Below are 20847 nucleotides of genomic sequence, written 5' to 3'. Positions count from 1 at the left end.
GCCGCCGAGCCGCTCCTGCCGGGGCCGCGGGGGCTGCGGTGGGCGCTGCCGGGGCGCGGCTCGCAGGGGAGGCGAGGGGCCCGCGCCAGGCCCGAAGCCAAGGCGGGGCCGGGATGCGGCGCTGAGGCTCAGCATGGCCGGCCCGGGCCCCACCTTCCCGCTGCACCGGCTCGTCTGGGCGAACCGGCACCGCGAACTGGAGGCCGCGCTGCAGAGCCGCCAGGTGAGGCCCGGCTGGGGCACCCGGCCCGTCCCCGGAACCTCACACCCAAGGCTGTGGTCTCCATCCTGCAGGCCGCCCTTCCCAGCTGAGCTCCGCAAGCGCATCCTGGCCCCTCCCCAGCCCAATCGAAGCCCAGGTCACCTGCCCTTCGCGCCTGAGCCCTGGCCTCGCCTCCCAGCGTTGGGCCTTACCCTGCTCGTCTGCCCTCCTCACACTGCATCAAGCCCCCGAACTCGCTCCTGCATTACCCTTGAGCCAAACTGAGAATAAGAAACCTGGTCCTAGTCCCCAGGCCCGTCCAAACTCTTGACATGCTGCACCTGCACCAGCACCTATGCCTTACCAGGCCGCGCCACCAGGGACCCACCTCTAACTCCTCCCCTCCTGTGCCAGGACGTGCAGGCCGTCCTCTGCCATCTCCCTGGCCTGTCTGCCATCCTTATTTCCCACATGACTCCCAGTCCTGTTCAGCCCCATAGCCTCCTGGGCCTCTTCTCTCCTGCCCTTCGCTGAGTGTCCCATGTCCCCCAGCACGACATTGAACAGGAGGACCCTCGGGGGCGGACCCCGTTGGAGCTGGCCGTGTCCCTGGGAAACCTGGAGTCCGTGAGAGTCCTCCTTCGACACAATGCCAACGTGGCCAAAGAGAGCCGCCAGGGCTGGGCAGGTACTGCGGAGGGCGGAGGGGCTCCCCCTGAGGCTGGTAGCAAGGTTGGAGGGTGGGAGTGAGCAGCCAGGCTGAGGGCCATCAGGAGGGCTCCCCTCAGCAGCCTGGTGTCCCCAGTCCTGCAGGAGGCAGTCAGCACTGGAGACCCAGAGATGGTGCAGCTGGTGCTCCAGTATCGGGACTACCAGAGAGCCACGCAGAGGCTGGCTGGCATTCCGGAATTGCTCAACAAACTCCGCCAGGTACAGCAGGGCACAGAGACGTGGACAGTAAGGGGGGTGGGGTACCATGCCAGGGGACCGCCTTGGTCACCTGTGCCAGGTCTGGCCTTGGAGGGGCAGCCAGTCTGTGCAGTGTGTTTTCCCACCACACTGCAGGAGAGGAGCTCAGGTCCAAATGGATGAGACTGGGCCCTTTGGAAGAGAAGTCTTTGCCAGCATTGAGGGGCCCTGGTGCCAGAAATTGCCAAAGAGCTTTAGCTTTGGGCCTCCAGGAGAATGCAGATGTCCTGGAAAGGGGACTTCAGGTCTGCTTGGTGGATATGGCCTGAGTCCCTGGAATGCCTGGTACTACGCACCCTTCTGGAAGCACACAGAAGGGCTGGGCTGGTGGAGCATACGACTTCATGCCCCTTACCCCAGGGGCAGGCTCAGATCAGGCCATTGTTCCCCCTTCATAGATGAGGACTCTGAGGGGAAAAAGCTCCCCCAGGGCCCCCCAGTGGGCTCATGGCCAGGTCGAGACTGGCCCCTAGGCCTCCACATGCTTATAGCCTCATTGTGGATGGACCATTTTAGGGCCCCACTTGGCCCACCCTCTCCTAGGCAGGGGTGGCTGGGTGTCGCTGGGCCATGGCAGTGCATCAAGACTTGCTGAAGGGCTGGGCTCCCAGAGAGTGACTGTGGACAAGGAGCTCCCAGGCCTGTTGGCCCCCAGCACCAGGCGGGGTCCTGATGGGCAGCTCTGGTCTCTCTCAGGCCCCCGATTTCTACGTGGAGATGAAGTGGGAGTTCACCAGCTGGGGTGAGTGGGGACCACTCGGGTCCCAGGGGCTTGGTGTGGGGCCTTTAGAGAAGACCCCCAGTGACCTCAGTGCGCCCTGCAGTGCCCCTTGTGTCCAAGATGTGCCCGAGTGATGTGTACCGTGTGTGGAAGCGGGGAGAGAGCCTGCGCGTGGACACCAGTCTCCTGGGCTTTGAGCACATGACCTGGCAGCGTGGCCGGAGGAGCTTCATCTTCAAGGGCCAGGGTGAGCTCTGGGGGCGCGCACTGTAGTCCTCGGATTCTCCGGTGGCTTGCGAGGATGAGGCGATCCTTTCTCTCCGCTTTCCAGATGTGGAACCTGAGGTTGGGGTGGAGAGAATCCAGGGGCTGAGGTGGACTCACTGAGCAGCAGGTGGCGGAGGGTGGCGTGATGGCTCTCTCTGTGCTGGGGGGCCTGGCTCTGATTTGTGCCCTCTCCTGTGTTCCCCTGCCGGCCGGCAGAGGCCGGAGCCCTGGTGATGGAAGTGGACCACGACCGGCAGGTGGTGCACACGGAGACGCTGGCGCTAGCTCTGCACGAGCCGGAAGCGCTGCTGGCTGCCATGCGGCCCAGCGAGGAACACGTGGCCAGTCGCCTCACCTCTCCCATCGTCTCCACCCACCTGGACACTCGCAATGTGGCCTTCGAGAGGTGAGTCAGGCACCGTGGTGGGACGGGAGAGGGAGCAAGCGCCACTGTTGGTGAGAGCAAGGCTGTCCTTGAGGCTCCCGCCGCAGCTGCTGGGAGCAACTGTAGGGGCTGCTCAGACTGCCGGCTGGTGGTCCCACCACTGTGTGCCTGCCTGGCAGCTGTCTTACTCGGGGGGCCTAGGTCAAGATGTCCCCAGTTTCTCCACTTCTGACCTCATGTTTTTCCATAAGACAAGGATTTAGGCTGTGCTTCTGGACCGCCGTCTGTACTCACGTTGGCTTCTCCTTAGCACAGCTGTGTTTAGGGCAGAGTCTTCTGTGGATAACCTGGGCACTTGACCCTTCTGGCAAGAGTGTTATTTCTCCGACAGTATATGCCTCCAGTTGCAATAACAGATTTTGGGGAACAAAAAAATTTTTTAAGAGACAGGGTCTCGCTCTGTCACCCAGGCTGGAGTGCAGTGGTGTGATCATAGCTCACTACAGTGTTGAACACCTGGGCTCAAGTGATCTTCCTGCCTCAGCCTCCTGAGTAGCTGGGATAACAGGCACATACCACCACGCCTGGCTAAGTTTTAAATTTTTTGTAGAGATGGTGTCTCACTATCTTGCCCAGGTTGGTCTCAAACTCCTGGCCTCAAGTGATCCTCCCACCTCGGCCTCCCAAAATGCTGGGATTACAGGCGTGAGCCACTGTACAGTCAGAAACACTTTTTTAAAAAACAGCTTTATTGAGATATGATTTTATACACCATATAGATCACCCATTCAAAGTGTGCAATTCAATGGTTTTTAGTATACAGATTTGTGACATCACCACAGTCAATAGTAGAACATTTTCATCACCTCAAAAAGAAAGCCCCCATCCTTTCGCTGTTACCTCCACAAGCCCCTATCTGCTGCCCAAGCCCGGAGCAACCACTAATCTACTTTCTGTCTCTATAGATTTCCCTGTTCTGGACTTTCACATGAATGGAATTTTATGACATGTGGCCTTTTGTATCTGGCTTCTTTCATTTAGTGTAGTGTTTTCAAGGTTCATCCACGTTGTAGCGTATAACTACTTCATTCCTTCTTATGGCCTGATCCACTCTATGAATAGACCATATTTTGTTTATTCATTTGTCCATTGATAGATATGTGGGTCGTTCCCATAATTTGGCTGTTATGAATAACACTGCTATAAATATTTACATACAAGTTTTTGTATAGACATATGTTTTCATTTCTCTTGGGTGTATACCTACCTAGGAGTGGACTTGCTAGGCTCCTGGTAACTCAGTGTTTAATTGCTTGAGGAACTGCCAGACTGTTTACCAAAGGGGCGGTGCCATTTTATGTTCCCACTAGTAGTGTATGAGAGTTCTAGTTTCTCCACATCCTCGTCAACACTTGTTATTGTTCATTGATTCATTGATTCATTTTGGATCGTAACCATCTTAGTGGATGTGAAGTGGTATCTTGTGTTTTTTTGGTTTCTTTAATTTTTTTTTAAAGACGGGGTCTCACTCTGTTGCCCAGGCTGGAGTGCAGTAGCGCTGTCATAGCTCACTGAAGCCTCAAACCCTGGCTCAAGCGATCCTCCTGTTTCAGCCTCCTGAGTAGCTGGGACTACCCATGCCACCATGCCTGGCTAATTTTTAAATTTTTTTGTAGAGGGAAAAACCTAGGGGTCTCACTGTGTTGCCCAGGCTAGAGTGCCGTGGCGTCATCCTAGCTCACAGCAACCTCAAACTCCTGGGCTCAAGCGATCCTCCTGCCTCAGCCTCCCGAGTAGCTGGGACTACAGGCATGCGCCACCATGCCCGGCTAATTTTTTCTATATATTTTTAGTTGTCCAATTAATTTCTTTCTATTTTTAGTAGAGACGGGGTCTCGCTCTTGCTCAGGCTGGTTTCGAACTCCTGAGCTCAAACAATCCGCCCGCCTCGGCCTCCCAAAGTGCTAGGATTACAGGCGTGAGCCACCGCGCCCGGCCTGCATTGTCTTTTTATTATTGAATTGTAGGAGTTCTTTATATATTCTAGATATAAATCCCTTATCACATATGATTTGCAAATACTTTCTTCATTTCTGTGGGCTGTCTTTTCACTTTCTTGATGGTGTCCTTTGAAGCACAGATGTTTTTAATTTTGATGATGTACCGTTTTTTTTATGTTTTTTTTTTTTGAGACAGAGTCTCACTCTTTTGCCTGGGCTAGAGTGCTGTGGCGTCAGCCTAGCTCACAGCAACCTCAAACTCCTGGGCTCAAAGGATCCTTCTGCCTCAGCCTCCCAAGTACCTGGGACTACAGGCATGCACCACCATGCCCGGCTAATTTTTCTGTATATTTTTAGTTGTCCAATTAATTTCTTTCTAATTTTTAGTAGAGACGGGGTCTCGTGATGATGTACCGTTTACCTATTTTTCTTTTGTTACTCTTTATTTTGGTGTCATATCTAGTAATACATTGCCAAGTATAAGGTCATGACGATTTCCCCCTATGTTTTTTTCTAAAAGTTTTATAGTTTCAGCTTTTACATTTAGATCTTTGAACTATTTGAGTTAATTTTTGTGTATAGTGGAGGCTAAGGGTTCAACTTCATTCTTTTGCATGTGACTATCCAGTTGTCCTAGCCCCATTTGTTGAATGGTCTTGGCACCCTTGTCAAAAATCAGTTGACCATAGAGATTCGGATTAATTTCTGGACTCTCAATTCTATTCCATTAGTCTATATGTCTGTCCTTACACCAGTACCGTCTTGACCACTGTTGCTTTGTATTAAGTTTTGAAATAGGAAAATGTGAGTCTTCTCACTCTGTTCTTCTTTTTCAGAATTATTTTAGGTATTTTGGGTTCCTTGAATTTTATATGACTTCCAGATTCAATTTGTCCATTCCTACAAAGAAGTCAGATGGGATTGCACTGAATCTGTAAACCAGTTTGGGGAGTACTGCCCAAACATTGGAAGACAATCCATGAACATGGGATGTTTTTTCATTTACTTAGATCTTCTTCCATTTCTTTCAACAATATTTTATAGTTTTCAGAGGATAGGTTTTATACTACTTTTATTGAATTTATTCCTAAGTGTTTTATTCTTTTGATGCTATTATGAATCAGATTATTTTCTTAATTTCATTTTTTATATTTTTCATTAGAAATGTATAAAAATATAATTTATTTTTATATATTGATCATGTGTCCTACAACATTACTGAACTCCTTTTTTATTTTGAATAAATTGTTAGTGGATTCCTTAGTAATTTTAAACATGTAAATAGAGATAGTTTTACTTCTTCTTTTCCAATCTAGATGTCTTTCATTTCTTCTTCTTGCCTCATTGCTCTAACTAGAACCTCCAGTATAAGGTTGAATAGAAGTGGTGAGAGTGGAAATCCTTGTCTTGTTCCTGATCTTAGGGAGAAAGCATTCAATCTCACCATTACGTCTGATGTTAGTTGTGGGGCTTTGGTAGATACGCCTTATCAGGTTGCGGAAGTTCTAGTTTGTTAAGTGTTTTTATCATGAAAGGGTGTTGGGTTTTGTCAAATGCCTTATCTGTGTCTATTGATAGGATTATGTGATTTTTAAAGACTTCTATTGATATTATGATTACATTAATTGATTTTTGGTATTGAACCAACCTTGTCTTCCCGGGATAAATTCCACTTGGTCATGGTGTATAATTCTTTTCATATGTTACTGGATTCAGTTAGTTAGTATTTTGTTGAGGATTTTGTGTTCATATTCATAAACAATATTGGTCTTTAGTTTTCTTTTCTTCTGGTGTCTTTGTCTGGTTTTGATATCTGAGTGATGCCTCATAGAATGAGTTGGGAAGAGAGGATGGTACTTTAAGACAGGAGTCTACCAACCTCCTCATTTGCCAGCAAAAAAAAAAAAAAAAAAAAAAAAAGAGTTGGGAAGTGTCATCTCTTAGTCTATTTTTTGGACGCATTTGTGAATTATTCTTATTGGTATTAGTTCTTTAAATGATTGGTAGGATTCAGTGGTGAAGCCATTTGGGCCTAGGCCTTTTTTTGTGGGTAGTTTTTATTTTGGGAGGATTTGTTTGTTTGTTTGGGTTTTTTTTTAGATATAGGGTCTCACTCTGTCACCCAGGCTGGAGTGCAGTGGCCTGATCATAGCTCCCTGCAGCCTCAAACTCCTGGGCCCAAACTATCCTTCCTGCCTCAGCCTCCTAAGTAGCTAGGACTACAGGTATGTGCCACCATGTCCAGCTAATTTTTCTACTTTTTTGTAGTTGCTATGTTGCCCAGGCTGGTCTCAAACTCTTGGCCTCAAGTGATCCTCCTGCCTCAGCCTCCCAAAGTGCTGGAATTACAAGCGTGAGCCACTGCACCCAGCCTTTTTTTTTAACCAATCAATCTCTTCACTTATTATAAGTCTATTCAGATTATCTATTTCTTCTTAAGTTAGTTTTGGTAGGTTGTGCCTCACTAGGAATTTGTCCATTTTATCTAAACTGTCAAATTTGTTGGAGTATAGTTATTCATCATATTCCTTTGTAATCCTTTTTATTTCTGTAAGGTTAGTGGTAACGCCCCCTGCTTTCATTTATGATTCTTCTAATTTGAGTCTTCTTTTTTTTCCTTGGTCAGACTAGTTAAAGTTTGTCAATTTGGTCGATGTTTTCAAAGAACCAGCTTTTGGTTTCATTGTTTTTCTCTATTGTTTTTCTGTTCTCTAAATTCATTAACTTTCACTCTGATATTTATTATTTCTTTCTTTGTGCTTGTTATGGATTTAGTTTGCTCTTTTTCTAGTGTTTTAACATGAAAGGTGAGGTTATTGATATGCAATCTTTTTTCTATTTACTTATTTTTCTTTTTTTTCACAACTTTTTATGGTTCCTCATCTTTCTTAAAATAGATATTTACACCTATATTACATTTACACTTCTAAACATGTCTTTAGCTATGTCTAATAAGTTTTGATATGTCGTGTCAGTTTTATTCATCTCAAAGCATTTTGTGATTTCTCTTTTAATTTATTCTTTGAGCCATTGGTTATTTAGGAGTATGTTGTTTACTTTCTACATATTTGTGAGTTTCCGAAATGTTTTTTGTTGTTGATTTCTAATTTTATTCCATGGTAGTTGGAAAACATACTTTTCATGACTTCTATCATTTCAATTTTATCAAGGTTTCTTTTATGGCCTAGTATATAGTCTATCCTGAAGAATGTTCCGTGTGCGCTTGAGAAGAATGCGTGTTCTGTTGTTGGGCAGAGAGTTCTAGAAATGTCTATAAAGTCTAGTTAGCTTATAATACTGTTCATAATTTCTGTTTCTTTGTTAATCTTCCATCTCCTTGTTCTATCCGTTATTGAAAGTGGGATATTGAAGTCTCCACCTATTATTGTCAAATCAGACATACTTTTAAACTTCTTCTGATGGAAAATTTTAAACACATATGAAGGAGAGATAATGTACTTACTCATCTCCCAGTTTTAAAATTTATGAACATTTTACCAATCTTATTGAATCTATCCTTCCTCACTTTTTTCTTTTCTTTTTTTTCCCCCAGAGTATTTTAAAGCACATCCCAGATGTCATATTATTTTAACAGTAAATGCTTCTGTGCATGACTCTAAAAGATAAGGATGTTTTTTAACCCAGCCCCACCACTGTTACCACACCTAACAAAATCAATAGAAATTCCTCAATATCTTCTAGTCCCCAGTCCTGTTCAAATGTCCCCAGCTGTCCAGGCACCTTCTTCTAGGCCCCTTCGTGTTTCACAGTGGGAAGGTCCCCCAGGGGCTGGGCAGCCAGGGCAGGCTTGTCGGAGAGGGAGGCTTTGGAAGGGAAAGCTTTGGCCAGGGTGGGGGGGATGCAGGTCCTCACAAGCGCCTGTTTGGTCTGTTTCAGGAACAAATGTGGTATCTGGGGATGGCGGTCTGAGAAGATGGAAACTGTTAGCGGCTACGAGGCCAAGGCAGGAGAGGCTAGTGGTGGGGGGCTGGGGGCAGGAGATGAGGCCCAGGAACTCAGCTCCTTCTCCACATCCACCCCAGAGTACGGAGGGAGAGACAGAGTGACCCTTGGGCCCTGGAAACCCTGACCCCTGGGGGAATCGATAGCCCAAGTACCCAGCCCCTGCTGAGTGTATGGGGACCACCCGCAGTACAGCCCCACCCAGGGAACCCAGATCAAATGAGGAGCATTTTGCTCTTGACCCTGGGGTTGAATCTCCTTACTGGTGACTCCCTGGGGTTCAGACCCTGCCACCTCCTCCATCATGGGGAGCAAGATCTCATCTGTCTCTGGGGACAGCAGGAGTTGGGTCCTGTGCTGGTCAGGCTGAGCGTGGGGAACAGGCTCTGAGCCCCCAGCTCCCCATGTCCCCACCCCCCCCAGGTGTACAGTGCCACCAACGTGGAGCTGGTGACACGCACGCGCACGGAGCACCTCTCTGATCAGGACAAGTCGAGGAGCAAAGGTAAACCCAGGTGCGCCTGCCTGCTGCCCAGTCACACTGTGTGGTGGGGTCGCCCTGGTCTGGGGTCAGGGGCCAGAGATTCCCAGGACAAGCTGGGAGGGCTCACCCTTCCCATCTGTCCCCTCTCCCATGTCATGGGAGCTTCCAGGGGCAGAGGGCCAGTGGAGCAGTCTGGGGGCAGTGGCCCCACATGCCCTCATGGGCTCCGCCCTTCTCCTAGGTGGGAAGACTCCGCTGCAGTCCTTCCTGGGGATGGCCCAGCAGCACTCCTCCCACGGCGGGGTGAGCGGGGCTGGGGCGGGGCCCGCGGGGCCAGCCTGGGGGGCGGGGTGCCGTCCGTCTGTCCTGAGTGCTAAGTCTGGTCCTGGGGCCCACCCAGGCCCCTGTGCAGCAGGCAGCCAGCCCCACCAACCCCACAGCCATCTCCCCTGACGAATACTTTGACCCCAACTTCAGCCTGGAGTCGAGGAACATTGGCCGCCCCATTGAGATGTCCAGCAAAGTACAGAGGTGAGGGGGCTGGCTGGGGGCTTGCCTCAGGGACCGGGACCCTGCCTGGACCCCCTGGGCCCTCGTCAACTCGTGTCACACACCGGGCCCGTCGTAGTGAGGGACCTGCTCACTCAGCTGGCTGCTCCCCGGACCCTCCTCCCTGAGGACAGGAGCCACGTCTGTCTCATCCCTGGTCCTCAGCACCCGGCAGGGGCTTGGCCCCCAGAGCTGGCCACAAGTGTCTGATGAATGAATGAGTGGGTGGCACCACCCACGTGTGGTTTTCTATTGAATTTAATGAGCAGCTGCTGGGGGCCAGCATGTGGCAAATTGGGGAGGGCCCATGGGACAGGCCCACAGCTGCCTCCTGCTGTGTGGCCCGAAGACACGTCTTCCCCCTGAGGGTCTGGTTTCCTCCTCTGTGAAACAAGAACAGTCCCGCTTGCCCGTCTGCCTCACGAGGCCCTGACGAGCGGCGTGAGTGGTAACAGCGCACGGAGGCCTGCGACAGGCCCCACGCTCCCTGGCCACCTCACGGGGATTCTCTCAGCCACCCAGTGGTGGGGCTGGGATTCAAACCCTAGCAGCCCTGCCCTGGACTGTGCTGGACACAAAAGTCCGGCAACACGTGAGGTGGTGTCCGGCTCTGGGCTGAGGAGGAGGACGGTCTGTGGACCAGGCCCAGAGAGAAGCCCACAGCCTGGCCCCTGCCCTCCTCATCCAGACCGGATGAGCTGACACAAAACCATAATGAACTCCAGTCTGGGCCCAGGGTCCGGGGACAGCTTGGGTCTGTAGGGACAGGACACCGGCTCTTGGGGGAGGCAGGCGGGGGCTGCTGAGCAGAGGAGGGTGCCCCAGGCAGGTGGGAGGGATGCGTAAAGGCAGGTGAGCAGAGAGCCAGAGAGGGCAGGCCTTAGTGGGAGGGCCACCCGCAGTTCCTTGACCCACGCCCTGTGGTTGGCCGGGCAGGTTCAAGGCAACACTGTGGCTGAGTGAGCAGCACCCGCTCTCGCTGGGTGACCAGGTGATGCCCATTATTGACCTGATGGCCATCAGCAATGCCCATTTTGCCAAGCTGCGCGACTTCATCACCCTGCGCCTCCCACCCGGCTTCCCTGTCAAGATTGGTGAGAGAGTGGGGCCCGGGCAGTGGAGAACTTTGGGCACGGTGGCCTCCTCTTAGCACAGCCCCCAGGGAGAGGGGCGGACACAGCGCTGCAGGGGGGCAGGTGCAGGGGTCTCCATCGGGGCAGTTCAGGCTTAGCTGTCTCCTCTGTGTCCTCACAGAGATTCCCCTTTTCCACGTGCTCAATGCCCGCATCACCTTCAGCAACCTGTGTGGCTGTGACGAGCCTCTGAGCTCCGTGCGGGTGCCAGCCCCCAGCTCTGCCGTCCTAGCTTCAGGTACCCCTAAGGGAGGCAGAGGGAGGCTGCGTGGCTGTCTGGTCGCGGAGCTCTGGGGTTAAGCGTGGCCCCTTTGCCATCTGCCTAGGGAGCCCTTTCCCATGTGAGGTGGACCCCATCGTGTTTGAGGTGCCCGAAGGGTACAGCGTGCTGGGCACAGAGCGCAGCGAGCCCCTTCGAGATGAGGACGATGACCTGCTGCAATTTGCCATCCAGCAGAGCCTGCTCGAGGCAGGCACAGAGGCAGAGCAGGTGGGACTCGGGCAGGGGTGGGCCCTAGCCCCTGCAGCCACTGGGCAAAGGTGACTGCTCTGCACTCTGGCTATTGTAGGTGACTGTCTGGGAAGCCCTGACCAACACCCGGCCCGGTGCCCACCCGCCTCCCCAAGCCATGGTTTATGAGGAGCAGCTTCAGCTGGAGCGGTGAGGCCCTCGAAGGACCTACTGGGTCCCTGTCGCAGCTGCTCCCTGCCTTGAGCACCCAGCCAGCCCTGGCTGGAGGGTGGGGGTGGGTAGTATGCAGGTGCTGGGCCCAGGACCCCATGCCCACTCCACCTCCATCAACAGTGCTGGATGCCACTAAAAGTGGCATGAGGGACCAGGGACAGGGCCCTGCCTCATCTCTTCTCCCTGCCACCCTGTCTTTGTCCTCCAAAGCCACGTCCCCAGCCCCTTGGCTTCTGCCCCCAGTCTTAGCGCTCACTGGTCTGCTCTCCCCTCTCATGCCTTGCCTGCAAGGGCCCTCCAGGAAAGCCTGCGGCTGTCCACGGAGCCTGGGGGCCTGGGAGCCCCTCACGGGACCCCCCCGCCCCCTGCCCCCCCAAGCTTTGAGGAGCAGCTTCGCCTGGCCTTGGAGTTGTCCTCGCGGGAGCAGGAAGAGCAGGAGCGGCGGGGGCAGCAGGAGGAGGAAGACTTACAGCGGATCCTGCAGCTGTCACTCACAGAACACTGAGCCGCCTGGCCCCCAGGAGGGCTGTCCAGGGCCGCTCCCTCCACCCGCTTTTGTAATTTATTTATTTATAAACTGACTGCTGCCGAGCTGGGGCCTGGAGCCCCGTGTGTGCGCTTGCAGTGGAGACAAGATGGAAATAAAGACACGGTCAGCAGCAGGCTTTCTCTGCTCGGTGGGCTGGAGCCGCGGTGCGCTTTCCAGTGGGGCGCTAAGGGGAGACTCCATGGGCAACGGCCTCAGACCCGGGTTTGGATCCTGGCTGTGCCCCCTGAGCCTCTCAGAGCCTTAATTTCTTCAGGTGTAAAAGCAGGAGACGACCCGTACCCCCAGGGTGGTTGGGAGGGTGAAAGGAGCCAACTCAAGTCAGGTTCCCTCACCTGAGCGGATGCTCCATGGACGTCAAGGGCTCCTCCCCGAGCCTTGTCCCACCGACTGGAGACCCAGGTTCATCCTGCCATCCCAGCTGGCCTTCCTGGAACCTGGCCCATGCTCCCGTCGGGGAGGGGGAAATGCCGGGCCTCCCACCCGACCCTACGCACAGCCAGCTGGGAAGAACCCCTAACCCCCTGTGGCCCCTGCCCTGACTCCAGCATGTTCTATCAGAGTGACTTTGGGCGAGTCACTTCCCTCTGCTGCAGCTGTGAATCAGGCTCACCCCTGCCCTGCTCACTCCCAAGGTGGACCTGAGAATCCCTTGTGAGCTTCATTGGTTATTTCTAAATCCCGGCCCGGTTTTCCCTGAAGCTCTGCGTGTCTCCCAGTGGTTCATGCAGACGGTGGAAGCATGAGGCCAACCAGCAAGGAGAAATAAGTTAGGGGTGAGGGCCCCTGACTTAAGACCCGCTGTGGCTGATCCTGTCTAAGACTTGTGTCCCCAGCTCCTGCCTCCCTCCGGCCCACCTCTGCCGGGCAACAGAACGGTCAAGGCCCCAACAGTTCAGGTGATCTACCTGGGCGGGGCGGGGCGGGGAAGAAGGAGCCGGGAGGAAGGACCAGCCCAGGAATGAACGCCGGGGGCCGTTCGGGTGTCTGGGCTCAGCACCTGCGCCCCGCCCCCGGCCTTGCCCCCAGCGCTTGGGGGGCGGGGCGGGGCGGGCCGAACCGCGGAGCCCCGAGGGGCGGGGCCGTCCGCTGCGTGCCGGCTCCACCGGCCCCGCTGGGTGGGTGCCTGGCCCTTTAAGGGCCGCCCCCGAGGAGGTGCCAGGCCCTGGTAGCTCCGCTCTCCTTCCTGGTCCTGCGGGGCCGGACTGTCCGTGGGGCTGTGGCAGGGGGCCGTGCCCTGTGCCCGCCCAGGTGTCCCCGGCCTGGCCCCATGGCCCTGGTCACAGTGAGCCGCTCGCCTCCGGCCAGCGGCCACTCCACGCCTGTGGGGCCCACGGTGAGTCTGGCTTTGCTGTGGTCCTGCCCACGCAGTTGGCTGCCCGCTGGGCCTGGGGGAGCACGTCCTGCCCGCCGGCAGACTCCGCTCAAGCCTGGGCTGTGCGAAGGGGGACTCAAGTCTCAGGGTGGGGGCGAGGGGGTTGGGGAGTTTTTGAGGTTCTCAGGAACTCGGACCAAGGCAAGATCTGGAGCCCTGCGAGCCAGCCCAAGTCTGCGGAGGCCCAAATCTGGGCTAACCCTTCCGCCACCCCCGGCACCCTCCCAGCCCCCCCACACCTGGGCTTGGGCCGGGGCTCCCCCAGTGCCTCCCGGTGGGGAGCAGCGGGAAGAGGATTGGCATCTGACACCTTTTCTGGCCCCTCTCTCCGGATGGAGGGCAAGGTCATCCCCAGGGCCCCCACCCAGCCCCCCTGAGAGAAGAGAGGAGAGTCCTTGCTCTCACTCTCCCTGGGGGCTGCTTTCTCAGCAGGAGCAGGTGGTCAAGCGGAGAAATCGACTCCAGCGCAGGTGAGCACCTTCCTCCCCAGCACAGACACCCCATGCAGCCCCCCAGGCCTGGCCACTGCCATTCTGAACTCCAGGTGTTGAGGACAGAAGGCTCCCTACTGAATCTGTGGGGCGATGCTCCGGGTGGGCCCAGCTGCTGGGTTCAGCTTGTGGCAGCAGGGCCGGCCTGACTGCCTTTGCTTTTGCCCTCCCCCCAGTCACTTGGGGCTCCTTCACCCACTTCCCTGGACCCTAGCTCAGGCCAGTGGTCACAAGCCAAAGGGCAGGATGGGATGACAGGGCCTGAGGACGCCTGGGTCCCTAACCAAGTTTACGGCATCTCCTGAGTTAGGCAGGTGGGAAGGGAAAGGGAGCACTCCCAGCCCCCTCAGACTAGCAAGAATAGAGGGGCTGTGGCTTGGAGGCCCCCAGGCTGCTTCCCAGAGCTCTGGCAGCATCGCCAGAGAACTGGTTAGAAATGCAGTCTCAGACCTCCACTCCGGACCTCCTGACTCTGGGGATGGGGCCCGACAGTCTACTTCAACAGGCCCTCCAGGTGATGCCACTTAGGTTTGAGAACCCGCACCCTAAGGGGTGCGAGGGGCATAACGGTTTCCCCACCGCCCTGCCAGGCAGAGCTTTGCGGTGCTCCGTGGGGCTGTCCTGGGACTGCAAGACGGAGGGGACGATGGTGATGCAGCTGAGGCCAGCCCTGAGCCAGCAGAGGAACCCCTGGGTGAGGAGCAGCCCCACGGGGACCAGACAGACTACGGGCAAGGGCCCCAGAGTCCCCAGAAGCAGGAGCAGAGGCAGCACCTGCATCTCATGGTGGAGTTGCTGAGGCCGCAGGACGACATCCTCCTGGTGAGGGGTCCCATCCAGAGCTCTCCGAGAGGGGAGCGGCCCCTGAGAGGGTGGGGGAGAGGGTGGAATGGAGCCAGCATGCGTGTCTGTTTGGGGACCAATGAATGGTGTGAGGGCAGGCACCCTGAGGAGTGTACGGGTCACCCAAACCCTGATGACCCTGCAGTTTCAGGCAGAGATGTTTTGACAGGACCAAGTCATGTCTGCAGGTCTCTGGAGGGCCGTGAGAGAACAGGGAAGGTTTGTCCTGTGTGAGTCAGTAGAGCCCAGTTAGGTCCAAGGGTTGGGAATTACACGGAGGTAGGTTTCTGTTCAACCAGCAGGACTTTTCTGATAATGTGAGTTGTCCCTAAGTGGACCAGAGCACAGGCAGGGCTTGCTGAGCACCCACTGGGGGCCAAGGCAGAGGGAGGGAGGACTCCAGCATCCACGTAGGATGGGAGTCCGGGTGGGAGCCCGAGGACCGCTTCCCAAATGCCGTGGAGAGAGCTGACTGTGGCCAGAGGGGAAGAACAAGACGAAGCGAGTCTTCCGTAAAGCTGAATCTATAACAGAAGTACCAAACTTTGCTGTGAGATTATGTCCTCAATATTTCTTTGGTGATACACATTTGAGTGAAATGATGGCCATGGCAAGTGGTGGAATTTTTAAAAGACCCTCCTTCCTAGGCAAAAACAAAAGATAGGCAACCTATGTCAGTTCCATGCCCCCCTTTTAAGAAAGATCTTTTTGAATATTTTGTTGGACCACGAATCCAAAAGTTGGGAAGCATGGGAGTGTACCACTGATCCTGGATCTGGAAAGAGGGGGTGGGAATGGAGGGAGCAGGGGCAGGGCTGTGCTGGGCCTGGGGTGTCCAGGTGGAGTGGGGGGAGCAAGGTCCTTGGGCCACTGTGACTCTGGGCACATCTTCCCCAGGCAGCCCAGTTGGAGGCAGCTCGGCCACCCCGGCTCCGCTACCTGCTGGTAGTTTCCACACGAGAGCACCTGAGCCAGGATGAGACGGTCCTCCTGGGGGTGGACTTCCCTGACAGCAGGTGGGAGCAGGGGGAGGTAGGGAGGGGGCAAGGAATTGAGGTGCTGGGGGACAATGGCTTTCCTTTTGTCCCCTGCTAGCTCCCCCAGCTGTACCCTGGGCCTGGTCTTGCCCCTCTGGAGTGATACCCAGGTGTACTTAGATGGAGATGGGTAAGAAATGGCAACTGGAGAGGGGCGGGGGAGAGGAGGGGCCAGGAGGGTGGAATGGCAAGTGTGACAGATGTGACTCAGGGGCTAGGCACTAGGGACACAATTCTAGGCTGGGAGTCTGGGGCCTGGGGCCTGCTCTCAGCTCCACCTCAGATTCGCTGTGTGGTCCTGGGCAAGTCACCTAACTTCTCTGGGCCTGGACCTCCCACATCTGGCAAATGGGCAGGCTGCCTGTCCCAGAGCCTGGGGGGTGGTTCCACCTGACCTGGTCTCCTGCAGGGGCTTCAGCGTGACGTCTGGTGGGCAGAGCCGAATCTTCAAGCCCATCTCCATCCAGACCATGTGGTAAGAGCTGGCTGAGACTCTCCTCTGGAGGTGGCTGCAGGGCCTGGGTAAGGGCAGCAGGGAGGACAGGGTGACCCAGCCTCTCCTCCTGTCCCAGGGCCACGCTCCAAGTGTTACACCAGGCATGTGAGGCAGCTCTAGGCAGTGGCCTTGTACCCGGTGGCAGTGCCCTCACCTGGGCCAGCTACTACCAGGACAGACTGAACTCTGACCAGAGCTGCCTCAATGAGTGGACGGCCATGGCTGACCTGGAGTCTCTGCGACCTCCCAGCACCGAACCCGGCCGGTCAGTGCAGGGAGGGGAGGGCCTGGGTGGAGAGGGAGGGCAGGAAAAGGCAGGGGGGTGCCATGGCGGAGAGGAAAGGGCCCCTTGACTGAGGGATGTGCTCCCAGGCCCTCGGAACAGGAGCAGATGGAGCAGGCGATCCGGGCTGAGCTGTGGGAAGTGCTGGACACCAGCGACCTGGAGAGCATCACTTCCAAAGAGGTGGGCATGGGGCCGAGGGGCCGGGGCCCTTCCTCCAGGCCTGAGTCATTCCCCGATGCCTTGGCCTCAGCCCCAGTCTGTGTAGATGGGACAGGGAGCCATCATCAGAGGCCCAGTGGGAAGTGGGGAGGGGTTAGGAGCCTGGGCAGCAGCCTGAGCTTCTCCTCCCCTTGGGCTCTGCCCACAGATCCGCCAGGCCCTGGAGCTGCGCCTAGGGTGTCCCCTCCAGCAGTACCGAGACTTCATCGACAACCAGATGCTGCTGCTCATGGCGCAGCAAGACCGCGCCTCCCGCATCTTCCCGCACCTCTACCTGGTGAGCTGCAGGCTGAGCAGGGGGCCGTGGGGACTGCTTGCAGCTGGTGGGGAGAGGGTGAGTGGGGGCACTAAGAGGCAGGGGCTGGAGGGAGGAAGAACGGTGCTGCTTCCCTCTCCACAGGGCTCAGAGTGGAACGCGGCCAACCTGGAGGAGCTGCAGAGAAACAGGTAGCAGTTAGGGCCCCTGGCGCCTCCTCCCGGGGGTAGCCTGGCCAGCTTCAGAAACCCCCAGAGCACCCTCAGCAGCTGCCAGCTCTGCTTCCACCTCCGCCCCTGGGGATGTCACCCTTGCATGGGCTCTCAGGCCAGGCAAGGCCAGTAACCCTGCTGCCCCACTGGCCAGTCCTCTGCCCGCTCTTCCGCCCTCCCCACGCAAGTGTGGAAACAGAGGCCCCAACCATGCCGAGAGGAGCGGCAGCAGGGCCCACTGCTGGGACTGCCTTTTCCAAGCAGAGAAAGGTTCCTCGCCACCTAGTCCTGTCTTGGGAGAAGGAACTGCCCTTCTCCCGGTGGGGACCTGGCTTCTTGCTGTGATGGGTTCCTGTCATTTGCCCACCATGGGCTTCTGGGATACCTGCCATAGTTAGTCCCTGTCACCCCACTGCTGCAGATCCACCCACTTTCACCTTGTTCAAAAACTGTTCTCTAGCTAGTTTCCGAGAGGAATAGAAGAGTAGGGCTGCAGCTGACCTCAGCTGTCTGGGCGAGGTGGGGAAACTCAAGCCTAGCAAGGTGGAACGATTTACTCAAGGTCACAGTCATCTGACAGCTGGGCCAGCTCTCTTCCCACCGTAACTGCTGCCTCCACCTGACTGGAAACTAAGAACCAAACAGGGGGGCCCAGGGGCTGCCGGGTCCAATGGCCAGTGGGCCTGCTGCCCTGCCCACATCAGCCTGGCCTTGGGCTCTCTGGGACAGGGTCAGCCACATCTTGAACATGGCCCGGGAGATTGACAACTTCTACCCAGAGCGCTTCACCTACCACAACGTGCGCCTCTGGGACGAGGAGTCAGCCCAGCTGCTGCCCCACTGGAAGGAGACGCACCGCTTCATTGAAGCTGCAAGGTCAGGCTCCTCCCAGCTCCTCCTGCCCACTCTGCTGTCAGCTCTGTGACCCTCCCAGCCCACGGTGTCCTTACTTCCTGTCCCTCTGCTCTCAGTGGTAAGCCCCTCACTGAGGGAGGGGTGGGAGCTGACCACGTCCTGCCTCCACAGGGCGCAGGGCACCCGGGTGCTAGTCCACTGCAAGATGGGCGTCAGCCGCTCAGCTGCCACGGTGCTGGCCTACGCCATGAAGCAGTATGGCTGGAGCCTGGAGCAGGCGCTGCACCACGTGCAGGAGCTGCGGCCCATCGCCCGCCCCAACCCCGGCTTCCTGCGCCAGCTGCAGACCTACCAGGGCATCCTGACTGCCAGGTATGGAGTGTGGAGGAGGCAGAAGCGGGGAGGGTATGTGTATGCTGGGGGTAGCTGCTGGGTCACTCAGAGCTGACTCAGGGCCACCTCCTCACAGCCGCCAGAGCCACATCTGGGAGCAGAAAGTGGGTAGGGTCTCCCCAGAGGAGCCCCTGACCCCCGAAGTCTCTACACCATCCCCACCTCTTCCGCCAGAACCGGGGGGCGGTGGGGAGGTGAAGGCCATGGGCTTGGAGAAGAGCCAGGCAGCCCCGAAAGAAGAGTCTGGGCCAAGGCCCCGTATCAACCTCCGAGGGGTCATGAGGTCCATCAGTCTCCTGGAGCCCTCCCTGGAGCTGGAAAGTGTCTCGGGGGCTGGTGACCTGCCAGAGGTGAGGTTGGGGCTGGGGGAGCTCCATCTGTGGTGGTGGGGACCGTAAGGAGGGAGGAGGGGGAGAGACCAGGGCTGGTGCTTGGCTTTAGGCCCTGAGCAGGGGATACCTGGGTTCGGTCTGAGCCCCCCATTCGAGGGTCTCCTGAGAGGTCAGGCCCCCTGGGGGCCCGCTCCTTGCCTCTTCCACAGTCTGCTTGGGACCTCTCAGCAAAGGGAGCATCTTCCCAGGCTGTGAGCTCCACAGCCTACTGGCGAGGATTTCTACCCTTGGAGGTGGGGCGGGGGTAGGCGAGATGATCTCCGAGCCCCTCCCTGACCTGAGGAGCAGCAGCAAAGGATGCAGGGCTGGGGTGGGTCTCAGCACTCACATCACCCAAGTGCTGACTAAGTGAGCACCCTCTGTGCTAAGTGCTGCAGAGCACAAGTCTAAGGCCAGAAGCTGGCCCTTGCCTTAGGAAGCCAGACTCCAGGCCAAAGGGGGGACATTTGAAGCGGCTTCCTGGGGGCGGCATTGGGTGTGGAAGGACAGGCATGGAGGGTTGATGGATGGGTACAGGCGTTGACAAGGCAGAGGGTCCTCAAGCAGCACCTGGACACATGCATCCGCATAGCCCAGTTCAGGCGCTGGCACCAGGTGTTTCAGCTGTGGCTCACCGGGCAGGCCACAGAAAGGCAGATGGGGAGAAGGAGCAGGGGGCCAGAGAGGCCCAGGCCTGCAGCGAGTGGCAGGTGCAGGAGGGCTTCTGGGGGCCAGAGGGAAGCCAGGCAGGTAGGGGTCAAGGAGCAGGGGCAGTGGAGCTGGAGCACTATCTTTCCTCCCCAGGCAGCGTGGCCTGCGAGCAGCTCAGTTTTCCTGTGTGCATTCCACAAACATTCTGCACCTGCCCTTTTCCTGGCTCTGCCCTGGAAAGACTTTTCCACAGTTCTTCTTCCTTATACTTTCACCCATGCAGGTTTTCTCTTCCCGTGAGTCTTCAGACGAAGAGCCTCTGCAGCCCTTCCCTCAGCTCTCAGGGGTGAAGGGAGGCCAGCGGCTGTGCCAGGGGCCTTGGCCTGCCCTGAAGTCCCGCCAGTCTGTGGTTGCCCTCCAGAGCGCCGCCCTGGTGGCCAGCCGGACCCGAGCCTTCCAGGAGCAGGAGCAGGGGCAGGGGCAGGGGCAGGGGCAGGGGCAAGGAGAGGCTGGCATTCCCTCCACAGCCAGGCTCCGGAAGGTGGTGAGGCAGGCCAGCGTGGATGACAGCAGAGAGGGCGGTGAGGCCTGAGCCTTCACATGCTCATGTCCCCCCAGACACTGAATGGAGGGTCCACAGCTCCTCGGAGGAACACCCCCACACCCGTCGCCTGCACACACTGCTCTTAGCTCCTCCCCAGGAGTCCGCATACCCGTCACTACAGCTCCCCCTCCCACAGCCTTAAGTCTCAGACCCATGTCCACCTGTCCAAGGGCTCAAGACTTTATAATTGGGATGTGGTAGAGACCAAAGGTGCCTTTGGGGGCACTAGCACCCTACTTTCATTTCCAGCTCTTTCCCTGAGATACTCACCTGTAGCCACGGAATAAAAACAGCTTCCCAGTGGGGAAAGGCTCATGCCTCCTCGCAACTCGCCACTTCACTCTGGAGCCAGCCAGGCCAGAGGCGGACGGGAACCTCACTTCCCAGCCCTGGGCGGCCCGAGGAGGCCGGCAGGCCACCTCCCTCTCCCACCTCACAACTGGCCCGAGTCTTCTGCCACTACCCAGTTCTCCCACGGCACCGCACTGGGTCACAGGGCACCAGGCCAGAGAGAGTCGTCTTTCTGTCCTTCATGGCCTCTGGCCAGTTTTTCATAGTCTTAATAGTATCTGGCTTTGTACTGAGAAATAAAAAACATTTTCTTATCATTTTCAATTTTATGATAAAGCCATCTGTCTTTCCATCAGAGATCTTTCTCTGTTTATGTGAGGAGTTTGGTCTCTCCTCACTCCCGACAGTTCCTTCACAATTCCCAAGTGTCTCCAACAGACCTGTTTGGGGGAGCGGCCTTTCTGGGGGTGGGGTGGGAGAAAGAATGGGGAAGAAAAGAGGGGAGGCCAGTGCTATCTCCCTCATTTCCTAGGGCAGGGCCTGGGTAAAGGGCAGCTGCCCA

The 20847-nt window shown here is 56.2% G+C and overlaps 2 protein-coding genes across 3 annotated transcripts; both read left to right on the top strand.

Annotated features, from left to right (window-relative positions):
* The first annotated feature begins 6 nt into the window (after positions 1 to 6).
* On the top strand, positions 7 to 12020 carry ANKRD13D (ankyrin repeat domain 13 family, member D). 2 transcript variants are annotated; one of them, XM_012665543.1, is made up of 15 exons: positions 7 to 223; positions 755 to 890; positions 1008 to 1132; positions 1868 to 1913; positions 1996 to 2139; positions 2376 to 2565; positions 8442 to 8508; positions 8931 to 9012; positions 9233 to 9294; positions 9392 to 9522; positions 10477 to 10634; positions 10795 to 10911; positions 11000 to 11163; positions 11243 to 11334; positions 11650 to 12020. In XM_012665543.1, exons 1-15 carry the CDS (start codon positions 134 to 136, stop codon positions 11861 to 11863), a joined length of 1818 nt encoding a protein of 605 aa, XP_012520997.1. In that variant the 5' UTR covers positions 7 to 133; the 3' UTR covers positions 11864 to 12020. The 2 variants fall into 2 exon arrangements, with proteins under 2 accessions (XP_012520997.1, XP_012520998.1); XM_012665544.1 differs by lacking the exon at positions 7 to 223 and adding an exon at positions 605 to 647.
* Positions 12021 to 13059: 1039 nt separating this feature from the next.
* Positions 13060 to 20599, top strand: LOC105827403 (protein phosphatase Slingshot homolog 3-like). Its single transcript, XM_012665542.1, has 14 exons — positions 13060 to 13241; positions 13710 to 13750; positions 14362 to 14593; positions 15512 to 15630; positions 15710 to 15781; positions 16061 to 16126; positions 16224 to 16412; positions 16520 to 16613; positions 16801 to 16929; positions 17053 to 17099; positions 17850 to 17996; positions 18147 to 18347; positions 18445 to 18718; positions 19674 to 20599. The coding sequence occupies exons 1-14, from the start codon at positions 13176 to 13178 to the stop codon at positions 19980 to 19982; spliced, it is 1986 nt and encodes a 661-aa protein (XP_012520996.1). The 5' UTR covers positions 13060 to 13175; the 3' UTR covers positions 19983 to 20599.
* The last annotated feature ends 248 nt before the right edge of the window (positions 20600 to 20847 follow it).

The sequence above is a fragment of the Propithecus coquereli genome, unplaced genomic scaffold, assembly GCF_000956105.1.
Source record: "Propithecus coquereli isolate 6110/MARCELLA unplaced genomic scaffold, Pcoq_1.0 Scaffold120, whole genome shotgun sequence".
In the NCBI taxonomy this organism is placed as follows: domain Eukaryota; kingdom Metazoa; phylum Chordata; class Mammalia; order Primates; family Indriidae; genus Propithecus; species Propithecus coquereli.
This window is presented reverse-complemented; position numbering and strand designations above follow the sequence as displayed.

What these genes read in the sequence shown, in the direction of transcription:
- LOC105827403 (XM_012665542.1), top strand. Translation starts at nt 13,176, where the DNA reads ATGGCCCTGGTCACAGTGAGCCGCTCGCCTCCGGCCAGCGGCCACTCC. An exon ending in TCTTCCCGCACCTCTACCTG is followed by an intron (nt 16,930 to 17,052) that starts GTGAGCTGCAGG and finishes CCCTCTCCACAG; the next exon opens with GGCTCAGAGTGGAACGCGGC. An exon ending in GAGGAGCTGCAGAGAAACAG is followed by an intron (nt 17,100 to 17,849) that starts GTAGCAGTTAGG and finishes TCTCTGGGACAG; the next exon opens with GGTCAGCCACATCTTGAACA.
- ANKRD13D (XM_012665543.1), top strand. Translation starts at nt 134, where the DNA reads ATGGCCGGCCCGGGCCCCACCTTCCCGCTGCACCGGCTCGTCTGGGCG. An exon ending in GGACAAGTCGAGGAGCAAAG is followed by an intron (nt 9,013 to 9,232) that starts GTAAACCCAGGT and finishes CCCTTCTCCTAG; the next exon opens with GTGGGAAGACTCCGCTGCAG. An exon ending in CTCTGCCGTCCTAGCTTCAG is followed by an intron (nt 10,912 to 10,999) that starts GTACCCCTAAGG and finishes CCATCTGCCTAG; the next exon opens with GGAGCCCTTTCCCATGTGAG.